Source organism: Oncorhynchus gorbuscha, linkage group LG09, assembly GCF_021184085.1.
Source record: "Oncorhynchus gorbuscha isolate QuinsamMale2020 ecotype Even-year linkage group LG09, OgorEven_v1.0, whole genome shotgun sequence".
Taxonomy (NCBI): domain Eukaryota; kingdom Metazoa; phylum Chordata; class Actinopteri; order Salmoniformes; family Salmonidae; genus Oncorhynchus; species Oncorhynchus gorbuscha.
In genome coordinates this window covers 27,122,874-27,139,229 of record NC_060181.1, presented here as the reverse complement: position 1 = coordinate 27,139,229, position 16,356 = coordinate 27,122,874, and the positions used below count along the sequence as shown (strand labels likewise).

The window sequence follows — 16,356 nt, the reverse complement described above, 5'->3', positions numbered from 1 at the left end:
TCACCAGGCACTATACTGAAGACAGACTGTCAACAGCCACTATCCAGAGGACAGACATTCACCAGGCACTATACTGAAGACAGACATTCACCAGGCACTATACTGAAGACAGACATTCACCAGGCACTATACTGAAGACAGACATTCACCAGCGACTACACTGAGGACAGACAGTCACCAGCGACTACACTGAGGACAGACATTCACCAGCGACTACACTGAGGACAGACATTCACCAGCGACTACACTGAGGACAGACATTCACCAGGCACTATACTGAGGACAGACATTCACCAGGCACTATACTGAAGACAGACATTCACCAGGCACTATACTGAAGACAGACATTCACCAGGCACTATACTGAGGACAGACATTCACCAGACACTATACTGAGGACAGACATTCACCAGGCACTATCCAGAGGACAGACATTCACCAGGCACTATCCAGAGGACAGACATTCACCAGACACTATACTGAAGACAGACATTCACCAGGCACTATACTGAGGACAGACATTCACCAGGCACTATACTGAAGACAGACATTCACCAGACACTATACTGAGGACAGACAGTCACCAGACACTATACAGAGGACAGACATTCACCAGGCACTATACTGAAGACAGACATTCACCAGGCACTATACTGAGGACAGACATTCACCAGACACTATACTGAGGACAGACAGTCACCAGGCACTATACTGAAGACAGACATTCACCAGGCACTATACTGAAGACAGACATTCACCAGCGACTACACTGAGGACAGACAGTCACCAGGCACTATACTGAAGACAGACATTCACCAGGCACTATACTGAAGACAGACAGTCACCAGCGACTACACTGAGGACAGACAGTCACCAGGCAATATACTGAAGACAGACTGTCAACAGCCACTATCCAGAGGACAGACATTCACCAGACACTATCCAGAGGACAGACATTCACCAGGCACTATACTGAAGACAGACAGTCACCAGCGACTACACTGAGGACAGACAGTCACCAGGCAATATACTGAAGACAGACTGTCAACAGCCACTATCCAGAGGACAGACATTCACCAGACACTATACTGAGTTTTTATTTGTCCATCCGCCTCTTGAGGATTGACCACAAGTTCTCAATGGGATTAAGGTCTGGGGAGTTTCCTGGCCATGGACCCAAAATATGGATGTTTTTTTCCCTGAGACACTTAGTTATCACTTTTGCTTTATGGCAAGGTGCTCCATCATGCTGGAAAAGGCATTGTTCATCACCAAACTGTTCCTGGATGGTTGGGAGAAGTTGCTCTCGGAGGATGTGTTGGTACCATTCTTTATTCATGGCTGTGTTCTTAGGCACAATTGTGAGTGAGTCCACTCCCTTGGCTGAGAAGCAACCCCACACATGAATGGTCTCAGGATGCTTTACTGTTGGCATAACACAGGACTGATGGTAGCGCTTACCTTTTCTTCTCCGGACAAGCTTTTTCCGGATGCCCCAAACAATCGGAAAGGGGATTCATCAGAGAAAATGACTTTACCCCAGTCCTCAGCAATCCCTGTACCTTTTGCACAATATCAGTCTGTCCCTGATGTTTTTCCTGGAGAGAAGTGGCTTCTTTGCTGCCCTTCTTGACACCAGGCCATCCTCCAAAAGTCTTCGCCTCACACCTGCCTGCTGCCATTCCTGAGCAAGCTCTGTACTGGTGGTGCCCCAATCCCGCAGCTGAATCAATTTTAGGAGACGGTCCTGGCGCTTGCTGGACTTTCTTGGGCGCCCTGAAGCCTTCTTCACAACAATTGAACCGCTCTCCTTGAAGTTCTTGATGATCCGATAAATGGTTGATTTAGGTGCAATCTTACTGGCAGCAATAGTCTTACCTGTGAAGCACTTTTCGTGCAAAGCAATGATGACGGTACGTGTTTCCTTGCAGGTAACAAGAGGAAGAACAATGATTCCAAGCACCACCCTCCTTTTGAAGCTTCTAGTCTGTTATTCGAACTCAATCAGCATGACAGAATCATCTCCAGTCTTGTCCTCGTCAACACTCACACCTGTGTAAACCAAAAAATTATTGACATGATGTCAGCTGGTCCATTTGTGGCAGGGCTGAAATGCAGTGGAGATGTTTTAATGTGATTTGCATGGCAAAGAGGGACTTTGCAATTCATCTGATCACTCTTCATAACATTCTGGAGTATATGCAAATTGCCATCATACAAACTGAGGCAGCAGACGTGAAAGTTAATATTTGTGTCATTCTCAAAACTTTTGGCCACGATTGTACAGAGGACAGACAGTCACCAGACAATATACAGAGAACAGACAGTCACCAGCCACTATCCAGAGGACAGACAGTCACCAGACACTATCCAGAGGACAGATATTCACCAGACACTATCCAGAGGACAGACAGTCACCAGACACTATACAGAGGACAGACAGTCACCAGACACTATACAGAGGACAGACATTCACCAGACACTATACTGAGGACAGACAGTCACCAGACACTATCCAGAGGACAGACATTCACCAGACACTATACAGAGGACAGACATTCACCAGACACTATACTGAAGACAGACATTCACCAGACACTATCCAGAGGACAGACAGTCACCAGCCACTATCCAGAGGACAGACATTCACCAGACACTATACTGAGGACAGACAGTCACCAGCCACTATCCAGAGGACAGACATTCACCAGACACTATACTGAGGACAGACAGTCACCAGCCACCAGACAGACAGTCTTCAGTATATCCTCAGATTTTTGATAGCATTGTTAAAGTAAATCTCTCTTTCACTCTGTTCATCTTTCTGTCTTTCTTTCTATCTCTCCTTCTATCTTTCCCCTTCTTTATTGATCCCTCCCTCCTTCTCCTTTCCCCTCTCTCTGCGTCTCCTCTCTCTCTCTCTGCCTCCCTCCCTCCCTCCCTCCCTCCCTCCCTCCTTACTTTGTCCCTCCTTCTCCTTTCCCCTCTCTCTGTGTCTCCTCTCTCTCTCTCTGCCTCCCCTTCTTCTCGCTCTGTCTCTCTGTCTCTCTCTCTCTCCAGGCATTAGAGGGCCCTGGCAATACTTGTTCATCCATGCGGAGTGCAGCCTCCAGTACTGTGGATGAATGCAGAGCCTCCAGGGCCCCTGGCAGTGCTGAGGGCTCCCCCAGACACACCCTCCTCCAGCAGGCAGCAGACAACACCGGTCAGTGTAGAACCACATCATAAACCATTATACTTAGTGTTACCCACAACAATAAAGGATAGGTCACTCATATTTTAGTATTTTGTTCATTAGACCCGTGTTAATATAATCCCCCCAAAATGGTACATGCCTTAGGTCCAGTTTTCAAGAAAGAGCGCTTTCAGTACAGAGCAAAAACTGTAATGATGATGTGGGCAGTATCTTACGAATATGAATGCAGAACATACATTGTCTTCAAAGATGACTTCAGAGAAAGTCACGTCCTTGTTCACAATGTAGTGATGTTAATACTTGTTGCTGGAGGTTTGCATCTATTTCTTGAACCTTTCTGATGATGTGTGCAGGGTCTCAGTCTCCTGTGGTGTCCAGCCCCTCTCTCAGCCTGGACGAGAAGATCACCAGGAGCGGTCTGGACCCACTGACACGAAGCAAAGGGAAGGACCCCAGAAGCTCACCAGGAAACAGGTACTAACCACCTCTCTGCCACTGTGTTCCTCTGGCTACGGGGTGAAATTTCCCCTATGTACAGATCTGTGTGTGTCTGTGTCTGCACTCTTTGAAGGTTATATCTAGAACATAAAAGGGTTCTTTGGCTGTCCCCATAGGAGAACACTTTGAAGAACCCTTTTTGGTTTGCGGTAGAACACTTTTGAGTTCCATGTAGAACCCTTTCCACAGAGGGTTCTACATGAAAGCCAAAAGAGTTCTACCTGGAACCACAAAGGGTTCTGTTACGGGGTGTTCATCTAAATTATACTGGTGTGATGGGGGTCAGGGGGTCAGGGGTTTTACTGGTGTGATTCTCTCTGGGGGTCAGGGGTTTTACTGGTGTGATTCTCTCTGGGGGTACAGGGTTTTACTGGTGTGATTCTCTCTGGAGGTTCAGGGGTTTTACTGGTGTGATTCTCTCTGGGGGGTCAGGGGTTTTACTGGTGTGATTCTCTCTGGGGGTACAGGGGTTTTACTGGTGTGATTCTCTCTGGAGGTACAGGGTTTTACTGGTGTGATTCTCTCTGGAGGTTCAGGGGTTTTACTGGTGTGATTCTCTCTGGGGGTACAAGGTTTTACTGGTGTGATTCTCTCTGGGAGTACAAGGTTTTACTGGTGTGATTCTCTCTGGGGGTACAGGGTTTTACTGGTGTGATTCTCTCTGGGGGTACAGGGTTTTACTGGTGTGATTCTCTCTGGGGGTTCAGGGGTTTACTGGTGTGATTCTCTCTGGAGGTACAGGGTTTTACTGGTGTGATTCTCTCTGGAGGTACAGGGTTTTACTGGTGTGATTCTCTCTGGAGGTTCAGGGTTTTACTGGTGTGATTCTCTCTGGGGGTTCAGAGGTTTTACTGGTGTGATTCTCTCTGGGGGTACAGGGTTTTACTGGTGTGATTCTCTTTGGGGATTCGGGGGTTTTACTGGTGTGATTCTCTCTGGAGGTACAGGGTTCTACTGGTGTGATTCTCTCTGGTGGTTCAGGGTTTTACTGGTGTGATTCTCTTTGGGGGTACAGGGTTTTACTGGTGTGATTCTCTCTGGAGGTACAGGGTTTTACTGGTGTGATTCTCTCTGGGGGTACAGGGTTTTACTGGTGTGATTCTCTCTGGAGGTACAGGGTTTTACTGGTGTGATTCTCTCTGGGGGTACAGGGTTTTACTGGTGTGATTCTCTCTGGAGGTACAGGGTTTTACTGGTGTGATTCTCTGGAGGTACAGGGTTTTACTGGTGTGATTCTCTCTGGGGGTACAGGGTTTTACTGGTGTGATTCTCTCTGGAGGTACAGGGTTTCACTGGTATGATTCTCTCTGGAGGTACAGGGTTTCACTGGTGTGATTCTCTCTGGGGGTACAGGGTTTTACTGGTGTGCTTCTCTCTGGAGGTACAGGGTTTTACTGGTGTGATTCTCTCTGGGGGTACAGGGTTTTACTGGTGTGATTCTCTCTGGAGGTACAGGGTTTTACTGGTGTGATTCTCTCTGGAGGTACAGGGTTTTACTGGTGTGATTCTCTCTGGAGGTACAGGGTTTTACTGGTGTGATTCTCTCTGGAGGTTTAGGGGTTTTACTGGTGTGATTCTCTCTGAGGGTACAGGGTTTTACTGGTGTGATTCTCTCTGGAGGTTTAGGGTTTTACTGGTGTGATTCTCTCTGGAGGTTTAGGGGTTTTACTGGTGTGATTCTCTCTGAGGGTACAAGGTTTTACTGGTGTGATTCTCTCTGAGGGTACAGGGTTTTACTGGTGTGATTCTCTCTGGAGGTTTAGGGGTTTTACTGGTGTGATTCTCTCTGGAGGTTTAGGGGTTTTACTGGTGTGATTCTCTCTGAGGGTACAAGGTTTTACTGGTGTGATTCTCTCTGAGGGTACAAGGTTTTACTGGTGTGATTCTCTCTGAGGGTACAAGGTTTTACTGGTGTGATTCTCTCTGAGGGTACAGGGGTTTACTAACTCTGGCACTCTGTTTGTAGTTGTTTGTCTCAGTCTGTTGTTCCCAACCTATTTTCACACTGTTTTGTATCTCAAATGTTTGATCTGTGTTTTCTCTACTAACCCATGTCTCTTTTCCCTAGTTCTACAGAGCCCTCTGCTGAGAATAGCCCAGAGAGGCTCAAGACCAAGGTATGTGTGTGAAGAGAAACCCAAACTGTGTGTGTGTAGTGGTACTAGACTAGCCAGGTCCCATGATGTACGTACAGTATCTCTTCTGTCGTTGTATAGATGATAGGCTGATAGGCTGATGTTTGGCTTCAGCACAGACAGTATGGTTACCAGGCTAGTACTGGACCATGTGAGTTTAAACTATTGACATTGATTAAATACTGTAGACTCTGGTTGTGTCCAACATTGCACCCTCTCCCCTACATAGTGCCCTGGTCAAACGTAGTGTGATCGGTGATCAGAAACAGGGCATCTACATGATAATATGTATTGACAGTGCTCACTGATGTGTTCTAATGCATATAATACCTAAAGGCTATTTACTGTGTTGCATATTGTTTGTTCGTGTTGCATTGATTTAACCTGTGTCTGGTTTTGATGCGTTTAACCAAAATCTCTTACTTGGCCCCACTTCTTCTCCTATTCACATGACTTGGTATTGTATTTATTCTTGTTTGCTCCAATCATACCCAATCAAACAGAATACGAACAAGTACTGTACATAGCAGGGCATGACACGGTCTCATTAGCGTATTCATATTGTACTTCATCAAAGTTAATTTCAGTAATTTACACAAATATAGAGGCATGTTGGATTAGACTGAAGTTAATTAAATCAAACAGAAATCTGAACAGTAATGAATCATTCATCATTTCTTCAAAGAATGTGAATCAGCATTTATTTTGTTATTTTCATTTCAGAGGTTGGGTTTTTGCGTAACAGCATTTCTCTTTCAATTGCTGGCTGTTTGATTTGTCCATAGTAATGGGGAAATCACTTCAATATAATACCACATTTTTTGCATAGTATCTAGTCTTTCATCCTTGATACAAACCTTAAGGCAGAGATCGGCAACAGTCGGCCCGTGGGCCAAAACCGGACCGCAAGTGATTTTGTTTTGCCCCCCAAAGTTTATAGTAAAATAAATACTTTAAAATCAGCTGGAATTCAGATAAAAATGTGTTTAATTTAGGAAATCTGTTCCCAAGTATTCACACAAATAAAAGAAGAGACACAATTGTGTCTCAATGTAATCAAGGTATGAAATGATTGTTATTTATGAAATACAATCTCTTTCTGGGCTTAGTTGTGGTCAATTTGTAGTGTACAAATTGTTATAATTATTTCCTGGCCATCCCCACCAACAAAAGTCATCCAGGGGCTGAATCTAGCTGTCTACCGCTCCCCTAAGGTGAGGTTCAAGTGATGTATCTCTCTCTCTTCTCACAAACCTCAAGGCTGCACAACAGGGAATCACTAATGGATGGTGTGCATCTGGCTCAAGCTTTTCACCCAAAAAAAGCAGCTAGTTACCGAAGCTCAGTGGATCCAATCTGGCCACAGACAAAAGAATCAGACAGACTTACAGTACCTCAAATCACAAGGAGGGTTATGTTTGTGCAGACATCTAATGAAGGCTAACGCTGACACCATGTTGACTAAGGAAAGCCCACCTTGGGCGGTAGGTAGGTAGGTCTGGCCAGCTGTAAGCTTCAGAGATTAAGATGCCCCCAGTCTGTCTGCCAGACAGAGTTTATTATTGTTATCACTGGGGACAGGGAGAACTACTAAGGTCTCGCAGGTAAACACACACATAAACACACATGCATGCGCACATGCCTGTTCGTGACACACACACACACACATGCACATACACATTCACAGACCGACATATGCGCATACACACACACTCACCCACACTCTCTCTCACACACACTGCTGAGGGAAGATGACTCAGTTCAGCTACAGATTCCCAAACAACAACTCAAACCACAGTAAAATTGCTTAATTATACAGTATAATATCAAAGTTATATTTCTTTACGTCACATCATTGAATAATACAATATGTCTCTGAATTAGCGATAAGTCCACAGAATATGTATGTAACAGTCCGTCCTGTCTAGTCCATCTATTCATTTTGTAATCAGCAGCAAATTACATCAACAATGGAATTTAGTTGCTTTGTATTAAAAACATCACAAAACAAAAATGAATTTCTGTGTGTTGAGAGGGGAATACAATATGTGAGATGGGCTCCCGAGTGGTGCAGCGGTCTAAGGCACTGCATCTCAATGCTAGAGGCGTCACTACAGACTTTGGTTCGATTCCAGGCTGTATCACAACCGGATGTGAATGGGAGTCCCATAGGGCGGTGCCCAGGTTTGGCCGGGGTAGGCCATCATTGTAAATAAGAATTTGTTGTTAACTGACTCGCCTCGTTAAATAAAGGTAAAGACAAAAAGTCTGGGTATGAAATGGCACACAAACTTTTGACCAGGGCCCATAGGGCACTAAATAGGGCATAGGATGCCATTTTGGATGTAAACAATGTTTTGACTAAGGACTAATAGACTTCTGCATGGTGTTTTTCTCCATAGGTTCCTGTGGTGAAGGACGATCTGAGTGTCAGCAGTAGCAGCTCAGTGGAGGTCAGTGGTCTGCTGACTGAAGCCAAGATGTCCAGTCGCTCACACACCCTGGTGCTCTCCTCAGACGAGGTGAGAAACAAAGATTTGATCTCACATAAAGTATCAACCCAGTATCAACAAGCAGTAGTTATTGAACTAGATGTTAAGTGCCTATATTTCACCACATAGTGCTCCTGCCATGCCAAGTGTCCGGACTGTGTAACAATGGTGTTCGAATGACCTGTTTCCTGTTTAATTCCTTACAACTTATATTAAATTGAACTAACTTTGATGTAAACAAGGGTAGGTTCACTATTCAGCCATTTTGTATCTTGTATGTACCCTGTAGCAGGGTCTCCCAAACTCTGTCCTGGGCCCCCTGGGTACATGTTTTGTTTCTTTCCTAGCTCTACACAGCTGATTCAAATAATCAAAGCTTGATGATGAGTTGGTCATTTGAATCAGCTGTGTAGTGCTCGGACAAAAACCAAAACATGCACCCAGGGACCCAGGACAGAGTTTGGCAGACCCTGCCCTGTAGGCCTGTAAAGGGCACCATTGCGTGCTACTGTGTTTTTGTATTGACTGGCCTCTCCTGTCCCGTTGTCCCCCGTGCTGCCATGTTCAGAGTCTGGATATGATAGATGAGGAGGTAGGATCTGGCTCTGAACGGCTAAAAGGAAATGTGTTTACATCACACGCCTCCATCCATCAATAATTCTCATATTGTTTTAACATACCGGTAGATACTCCAAAACCTTGGGACTACATGTTTCTTATGTGATGTTCAGTCTTCAGCATGCTGTCAACACCTTTCTAAACATTTAGAAATTATTCATTTTAAATCACCCATCACTATGTGTTCGCTCTCGTCACTTCATGTGGAGAGAGAAATAATGGTTTAAGAAAGCTTGGATCTCTGTATACCTCCAACTGTGTGTGTGTGTGTGTGTGTGTGTGTGTGTGTGTGTGTGTGTGTGTGTGTGTGTGTGTGTGTGTGTGCGTGTGCGTGTGCGTGTGCGTGTGCGTGTGCGTGTGCGTGTGCGTGTGTGTGTGTGTATCTAGATCCTAGATGGGGGCCAGTGCCCCAAGCAGCACCAGTGGCAGAACCTCATTGTGTCAGAGTGGACCTCCCAGCAGGTGTCACGCTGGCTCATGGGACTAAACCTGGAGCAGTACATCCCAGATTTCATGGCCAAGAACGTAGACGGAGACCAGCTACTGCAGCTGGACAGTACTGAGCTCAAGGTAAAGAGCTGAAACCTGTGTTAATGTGCATATCCAGCTGTGTTAGTTACTTTGGGATTCAATCTGAGGTGTGCTATAGAGCACCACACTATACAGTTGACCCTGAAGCTTTGGGCCAAGATATTAACTGTAAAAAAACAGGCTAAAATTGTTACAGCTTGTGATGTATATTATTAGACCCTAGCTGCTGCGTTCAATTCCCTGCATGTGCATCTCTTCACTCACATCCCCCCCGATCTCTGACCCTTGCCCTGTGTGTGTGTGTTGGTGTACAGACCCTTGGCGTTGCCTCCTCCCAGGACCGGGCTCTGATCAAGAAGAAGGCAAAGGACCTCAAGGTCCTGATGGAGAAGGCTCGGAGGAACCGGGAGAAACTGGACAAACAGCGAGAGAAGCTCCGTAAGAAAGAGCTGGAGCAGCAACAGAAACAGGCCCACAAACCCAGCAGCAAGGGCCACTCCGAGACAACAGAAGGCGCAGCAAAGTAACCCACGGCTTTAAGACCTACCTCTCCTTGTCTGTCTACCAACAACCACTACAAAGTAGCATCTCCAGGGATAGAAACAGTCACCAGAACCACTGAGCTAAAATACCAGATGTGTTATGTGATATGTCAATTGATATAACCAGAGATACTTTTAAGGAGAAGATGGGGCAACTCCAGTGGAATCGTATTAATGCTCATTGTGTACGTTGCCCATGTGTCGTCAATGGGCCCGCGGTGCATTCTCGGGGCGATTCTGGGACAAGGAGAGCTCAATTGGGTGCTGGGTCAAAAACCCAACATTATAAATATTTTCCCGCGATTAACTTGTTCTGTGTAATATCGTATAGCTTTGGAATCGTGACATTACCTACTTTTGAGGAAGATATGCAGGTTTCTCGATTCATACGCTGACTTTGAGAATTGCGTGACGATTTGCTTAGCAACAGCGTGATGCAGCATGACAACGTGAATGCGATTGATTAACAGTCTGCTGTTATACGTTCCTCCATTCATAGCCCAATGCGATTCCCATCTCCTCCTTTCTGGAATATCTCTAGTATAACACCTAACAGGGCTTGAGTTCAGGCTGTGGAGTTCAGTGCACTACTATTGGAGGCTGTAGCGCTGGATGCTGTCACGCTACTGTACCACCGAACAAATACCAAAATGACCAGACAGTTGGATAGTAAAGATGCTGCCCACCCACCTGCCTACCTTTCATCTCATTGTACATCCTCGTAGTGCAGCATTTCCCAAACTCAGTCCTACGGATCCCACGGTGTGCACGTTTTGTTTTTTTGCCCTAACACTACACAGCTGATTCCAATGATCAAAGCTTGATGATTAGTTGAAACCAAAACGTGCACCCCTTGGGGTCCTGAGGACCATGTTTTGGAAACCCTGTCATAGTGTTTCCAAACCTCCACCTCCATTACATATTATTTATTTTGCTGTAATTCAGGTTTATTTATTCATTCGGAAAACAGAAACCCCCAAATATATCAGCTTCACACCCGTCTGTGTTCCTCCTCTTTTTATGATGTGTTATATAAAACACCTTTAGACATCATGACAATGTACATATATGATCATATAGAGAAGTCTAATGTGCCATTTTTTATCAAATGAACATGTGTATTCTGTGCAGATAGATCGATGGATTTATGGAATCTGAATCTTCCCATCATAGTTCTGATGAAGCACATACTCTACAAATTGTTATGCAGGTGAAGGAGGACCCAAACGCGACTTAACAGAAACAGAGTTTATTAATGCTCAAAACCGAATAACTGAAATCCTCTAGATAGTAGAGGGGAAAACAACTGGAGAAGCGGCCACAGACTGCAGGTCGCTTCGGGTAGGCGCAGGCCGTAGTCAACTGAGACACCTGCTCACACGCAGCGTCTGAAGAAGGCACAAAACACGACAGGACAGGGTGATACACAATCACGGCAAAAAACACGACAGGACAGGGCGAAACGCAATTACAGCATGGAATACAAAACAAGGAACCGATGGAACAGGAACGGATCACAAAGGAATAAATAGGGAGTCTAATCAGGGGAAAGGATCGGGAACAGGTGTGGGAAGACTAAATGATGATTAGGGGAATAGGAACAGCTGGGAGCAGGAACGGAACGACAGAGAGAAGAGAGAGCGAGAGAGTGAAAGGGGGAGGGGGAGAGAGAGGGATAGAACCAAACAAGACCAGCAGAGGGAAACGAATAGCATGGGGAGCACAGGGACAAGACATGATAATAAATGACAAACATGACAGTACCCCCCCACTCACCGAGCGCCTCCTGGCGCACTCGAGGAGGAATCCTGGCGGCAACGGAGGAAATCATCGATGAGCGAACGGTCCAGCACGTCCCGAGACGGAACCCAACTCCTTTCCTCAGGACCGTAACCCTCCCAATCCACTAGGTATTGGTGACCCCGTCCCCGAGAACGCATGTCCATAATCTTATGTACCTTGTAAATAGGTGCGCTCTCGACAAGGACGGGAGGGGGAGGGAAGACGAACGGGGGTGCGAAGAAAGGGCTTAACACAGGAGACATGGAAGACAGGATGGACGCGACGAAGATGTCGCGGAAGAAGCAGTCGCACAGCGACAGGATTGACGACCTGGGAGACACGGAACGGACCAATGAACCGCGGAGTCAACTTACGAGAAGCTGTCGTAAGAGGAAGGTTGCGAGTGGAAAGCCACACTCTCTGGCCGCAACAATACCTTGGACTCTTAATCCTGCGTTTATTGGCGGCTCTCACCGTCTGTGCCCTGTAACGGCAAAGTGCAGACCTCACCCTCCTCCAGGTGCGCTCACAACGTTGGACAAACGCTTGAGCGGAGGGAACGCTGGACTCGGCAAGCTGGGATGAGAACAGAGGAGGCTGGTAACCCAGACTACTCTGAAACGGAGATAACCCGGTAGCAGACGAAGGAAGCGAATTGTGAGCGTATTCTGCCCAGGGAGCTGTTCTGCCCAAGACGCAGGGTTCCTGAAAGAAAGGCTGCGTAGTATGCGACCAATCGTCTGATTGGCCCTCTCTGCTTGACCGTTAGACTGGGGATGAAACCCGGAAGAGAGACTGACGGACGCACCAATCAAACGACAGAACTCCCTCCAAAACTGTGACGTGAATTGCGGACCTCTGTCTGAAACGGCGTCTAACGGGAGGCCATGAATTCTGAATACATTCTCAATAATGATTTGTGCCGTCTCCTTAGCGGAAGGAAGTTTAGCGAGGGGAATGAAATGTGCCGCCTTAGAGAACCTATCGACAACCGTCAGAATCACAGTCTTCCCCGCAGACAAAGGCAGACCGGTAATGAAGTCTAAGGCAATGTGAGACCATGGTCGAGAAGGAATGGGGAGCGGTCTGAGACGACCGGCAGGAGGAGAGTTACCCGACTTAGTCTGCGCGCAGTCCGAACAGGCAGCCACGAAACGGCGCGTGTCACGCTCCTGAGTCGGCCACCAAAAGCGCTGGCGAATAGACGCAAGAGTGCCTCGAACACCGGGATGACCCGCTAACTTGGCAGAGTGAGCCCACTGAAGAACAGCCAGACGAGTGGAAACAGGAACGAAAAGGAGGTTACTAGGACAAGCGCGCGGCGACGCAGTGTGCGTGAGTGCTTGCTTAACCTGTCTTTCAATTCCCCAGACTGTTAACCCGACAACACGCCCATAAGGAAGAATCCCTCGGGATCAGTAGAAGCCACAGAAGAACTAAACAGACGGGATAAGGCATCAGGCTTGGTGTTCTTGCTACCCGGACGGTAAGAAATCACAAACTCGAAACGAGCGAAAAACAACGCCCAACGAGCTTGACGGGCATTAAGTCGTTTGGCAGAACGGATGTACTCAAGGTTCTTATGGTCTGTCCAAACGACAAAAGGAACGGTCGCCCCCTCCAACCACTGTCGCCATTCGCCTAGGGCTAAGCGGATGGCGAGCAGTTCACGGTTACCCACATCATAGTTGCGCTCAGATGGCGATACAGGCGATGAGAAAAATAAGCGCAAGGATGAACCTTATCGTCAGACTGGAAGCGCTGGGATAGAATGGCTCCCACGCCTACCTCTGAAGCGTCAACCTCGACAATGAATTGTCTAGTGACGTCAGGAGTAACGAGGATAGGAGCGGACGTAAAACGTTCTTTTAGAAGATCAAAAGCTCCCTGGGCGGAACCGGACCACTTAAAACACGTCTTGACAGAAGTAAGAGCTGTGAGAGGGGCAGCAACTTGACCGAAATTACGAATGAAACGCCGATAGAAATTAGCGAAACCTAAAAAGCGCTGCAACTCGACACGTGACCTTGGAACGGGCCAATCACTGACAGCTTGGACCTTAGCGGAATCCATCTGAATGCCTTCAGCGGAAATAACGGAACCGAGAAAAGTAACGGAGGAGACATGAAAAGAGCACTTCTCAGCCTTTACATAGAGACAATTCTCTAAAAGGCGCTGTAGAACACGTCGAACGTGCTGAACATGAATCTCGAGTGACGGAGAAAAAATCAGGATATCGTCAAGATAGACAAAAACGAAAATGTTCAGCATGTCTCTCAGAACATCATTAACTAATGCCTGAAAAACAGCTGGCGCATTGGCGAGACCGAACGGCAGAACCCGGTACTCAAAATGCCCTAACGGAGTATTAAACGCCGTTTTCCACTCGTCCCCCTCTCTGATGCGCACGAGATGGTAAGCGTTACGAAGGTCCAACTTAGTAAAGCACCTGGCTCCCTGCAGAATCTCGAAGGCTGATGACATAAGGGGAAGCGGATAACGATTCTTAACCGTTATGTCATTCAGCCCTCGATAATCCACGCAGGGCGCAGAGTACCGTCCTTCTTCTTAACAAAAAGAACCCCGCCCCGGCCGGAGAGGAAGAAGGCACTATGGTACCGGCGTCAAGAGACACAGACAAATAATCCTCGAGAGCCTTACGTTCGGGAGCCGACAGAGAGTATAGTCTACCTCGAGGAGGAGTGGTCCCCGGAAGGAGATCAATACTACAATCATACGACCGGTGAGGAGGAAGGGAGTTGGCTCGGGACCGACTGAAGACCGTGCGCAGATCATGATATTCCTCCGGCACTCCTGTCAAATCGCCAGGTTCCTCCTGAGAAGTAGGGACAGAAGAAACGGGAGGGATGGCAGACATTAAACACTTCACATGACAAGAAACGTTCCAGGATAGGATAGAATTACTAGACCAATTAATAGAAGGATTATGACATACTAGCCAGGGATGACCCAAAACAACAGGTGTAAACGGTGAACGGAAAATCAAAAAAGAAATAGTCTCACTGTGGTTACCAGATACTGTGAGGGTTAAAGGTAGTGTCTCAAATCTGATACTGGGAAGATGACTACCATCTAAGGCGAACATGGGCGTAGGCTTATCTAACTCTCTGAAAGGAATGTCATGTTTCCGAACCCATGCTTCGTCCATGAAACAACCCTCAGCCCCAGAGTCTATCAAGGCACTACATGTAGCGCCCGAACCGGTCCAGCGTAGGTGGACCGACAAAGTAGTACAGGACTTTGATGGAGAGACTTGAGTAGTTGCGCTCACCTGTAGCCCTCCGCTTACAGATGAGCTCTGGCTTTACTGGACATGAATTAACGAAATGTCCAGCAACTCCACAATAGAGGCACAGGCGGTTGGTGATCCTCCGTTCCCTCTCCTTATTCGAGATGCGAATCCCTCCCAGCTGCATGGGCTCAGTCTCAAAGCCAGAGGGGGAGATGGCTGCGATGCGGAGCAGGGAAACACCGTTGATGCGAGCTCTCTTCCACGAGCCCGGTGACGAAGATCTACCCGTCGTTCTATGCGGATGGCGAGAGCAATCAAAGAGTCCACATCTGAAGGAACCTCCCGGGAGAGAATCTCATCCTTAACCATAGCGTGGAGTCCCTCCAGAAAACGAGCGAGCAGCGCCGGCTCGTTCCACTCACTAGAGGCAGCAAGAGTGCGAAACTCAATGGAATAATCCGTTATGGACCGTTCACCTTGGCATAAGGAAGCCAGGGCCCTAGAAGCCTCCCCACCAAAAACTGAACGGTCAAAAACCCGAATCATCTCCTCTTTAAAGTTCTGGAAATCGTTAGAGCAAACAGCCCTTGCCTCCCAGATAGCTGTGCCCCATTCTCGAGCCCGGCCAGTGAGGAGTGAGATGACGTAAGCAACCCGAGCTCTCTCTAGAGTATGTGTTGGGTTGGAGAGAGAACACAATCTCACACTGCGTGAGAAAGGAGCGGCACTCAGTGGGCTGCCCGGAGTAGCAAGGTGGGTTATTAACCCTAGGTTCTGGAGGCTCGGCAGGCCAGGAAGTAACAGGTGGCACGAGACGTAGACTCTGGAACTGTCCAGAGAGGTCGGAAACCTGAGCAGCCAGGTTTTCCACGGCCTGGCGAGCAGCGGACAATTCCTGCTCGTGTCTGCCGAGCATGGCTCCTTGGATCTCGACGGCAGTGTAACGAGCGTCAGAAGTCGCTGGGTCCATTCTTTGATCGGTTCCTTCTGTTATGCAGGTGAAGGAGGACCCAAACGCGACTTAACAGAAACAGAGTTTATTAATGCTCAAAACCGAATAACTGAAATCCTCTAGATAGTAGAGGGGAAACAACTGGAGAAGCGGCCACAGACTGCAGGTCGCTTCGGGTAGGCGCAGGCCGTAGTCAACTGAGACACCTGCTCACACGCAGCGTCTGAAGAAGGCACAAAACACGACAGGACAGGGTGATACACAATCACGGCAAAAACACGACAGGACAGGGCGAAACGCAATTACAGCATGGAATACAAAACAAGGAACCGATGGAACAGGAACGGATCACAAAGG

General features: G+C 47.4%; 1 protein-coding gene across 2 annotated transcripts; it reads left to right on the top strand.

Annotated features, from left to right (window-relative positions):
- The first annotated feature begins 3,064 nt into the window (after positions 1-3,064).
- On the top strand, positions 3,065-11,011 carry LOC124042753 (neurabin-1-like). Of its 2 annotated transcripts, XM_046360858.1 has the most exons (7): positions 3,065-3,205; positions 3,550-3,670; positions 5,763-5,811; positions 8,232-8,351; positions 8,890-8,913; positions 9,327-9,509; positions 9,785-11,011. In XM_046360858.1, the coding sequence occupies exons 1-7, from the start codon at positions 3,094-3,096 to the stop codon at positions 9,995-9,997; spliced, it is 822 nt and encodes a 273-aa protein (XP_046216814.1). In that variant the 5' UTR covers positions 3,065-3,093; the 3' UTR covers positions 9,998-11,011. The 2 variants fall into 2 exon arrangements, with proteins under 2 accessions (XP_046216814.1, XP_046216815.1); XM_046360859.1 differs by lacking the exon at positions 8,890-8,913.
- Positions 11,012-16,356: the final 5,345 nt, after the last annotated feature.

What these genes read in the sequence shown, in the direction of transcription:
- LOC124042753 (XM_046360858.1), top strand. Translation starts at nt 3,094, where the DNA reads ATGCGGAGTGCAGCCTCCAGTACTGTGGATGAATGCAGAGCCTCCAGG. An exon ending in CAGAGAGGCTCAAGACCAAG is followed by an intron (nt 5,812 to 8,231) that starts GTATGTGTGTGA and finishes TTTTCTCCATAG; the next exon opens with GTTCCTGTGGTGAAGGACGA. An exon ending in TGGACAGTACTGAGCTCAAG is followed by an intron (nt 9,510 to 9,784) that starts GTAAAGAGCTGA and finishes GTTGGTGTACAG; the next exon opens with ACCCTTGGCGTTGCCTCCTC.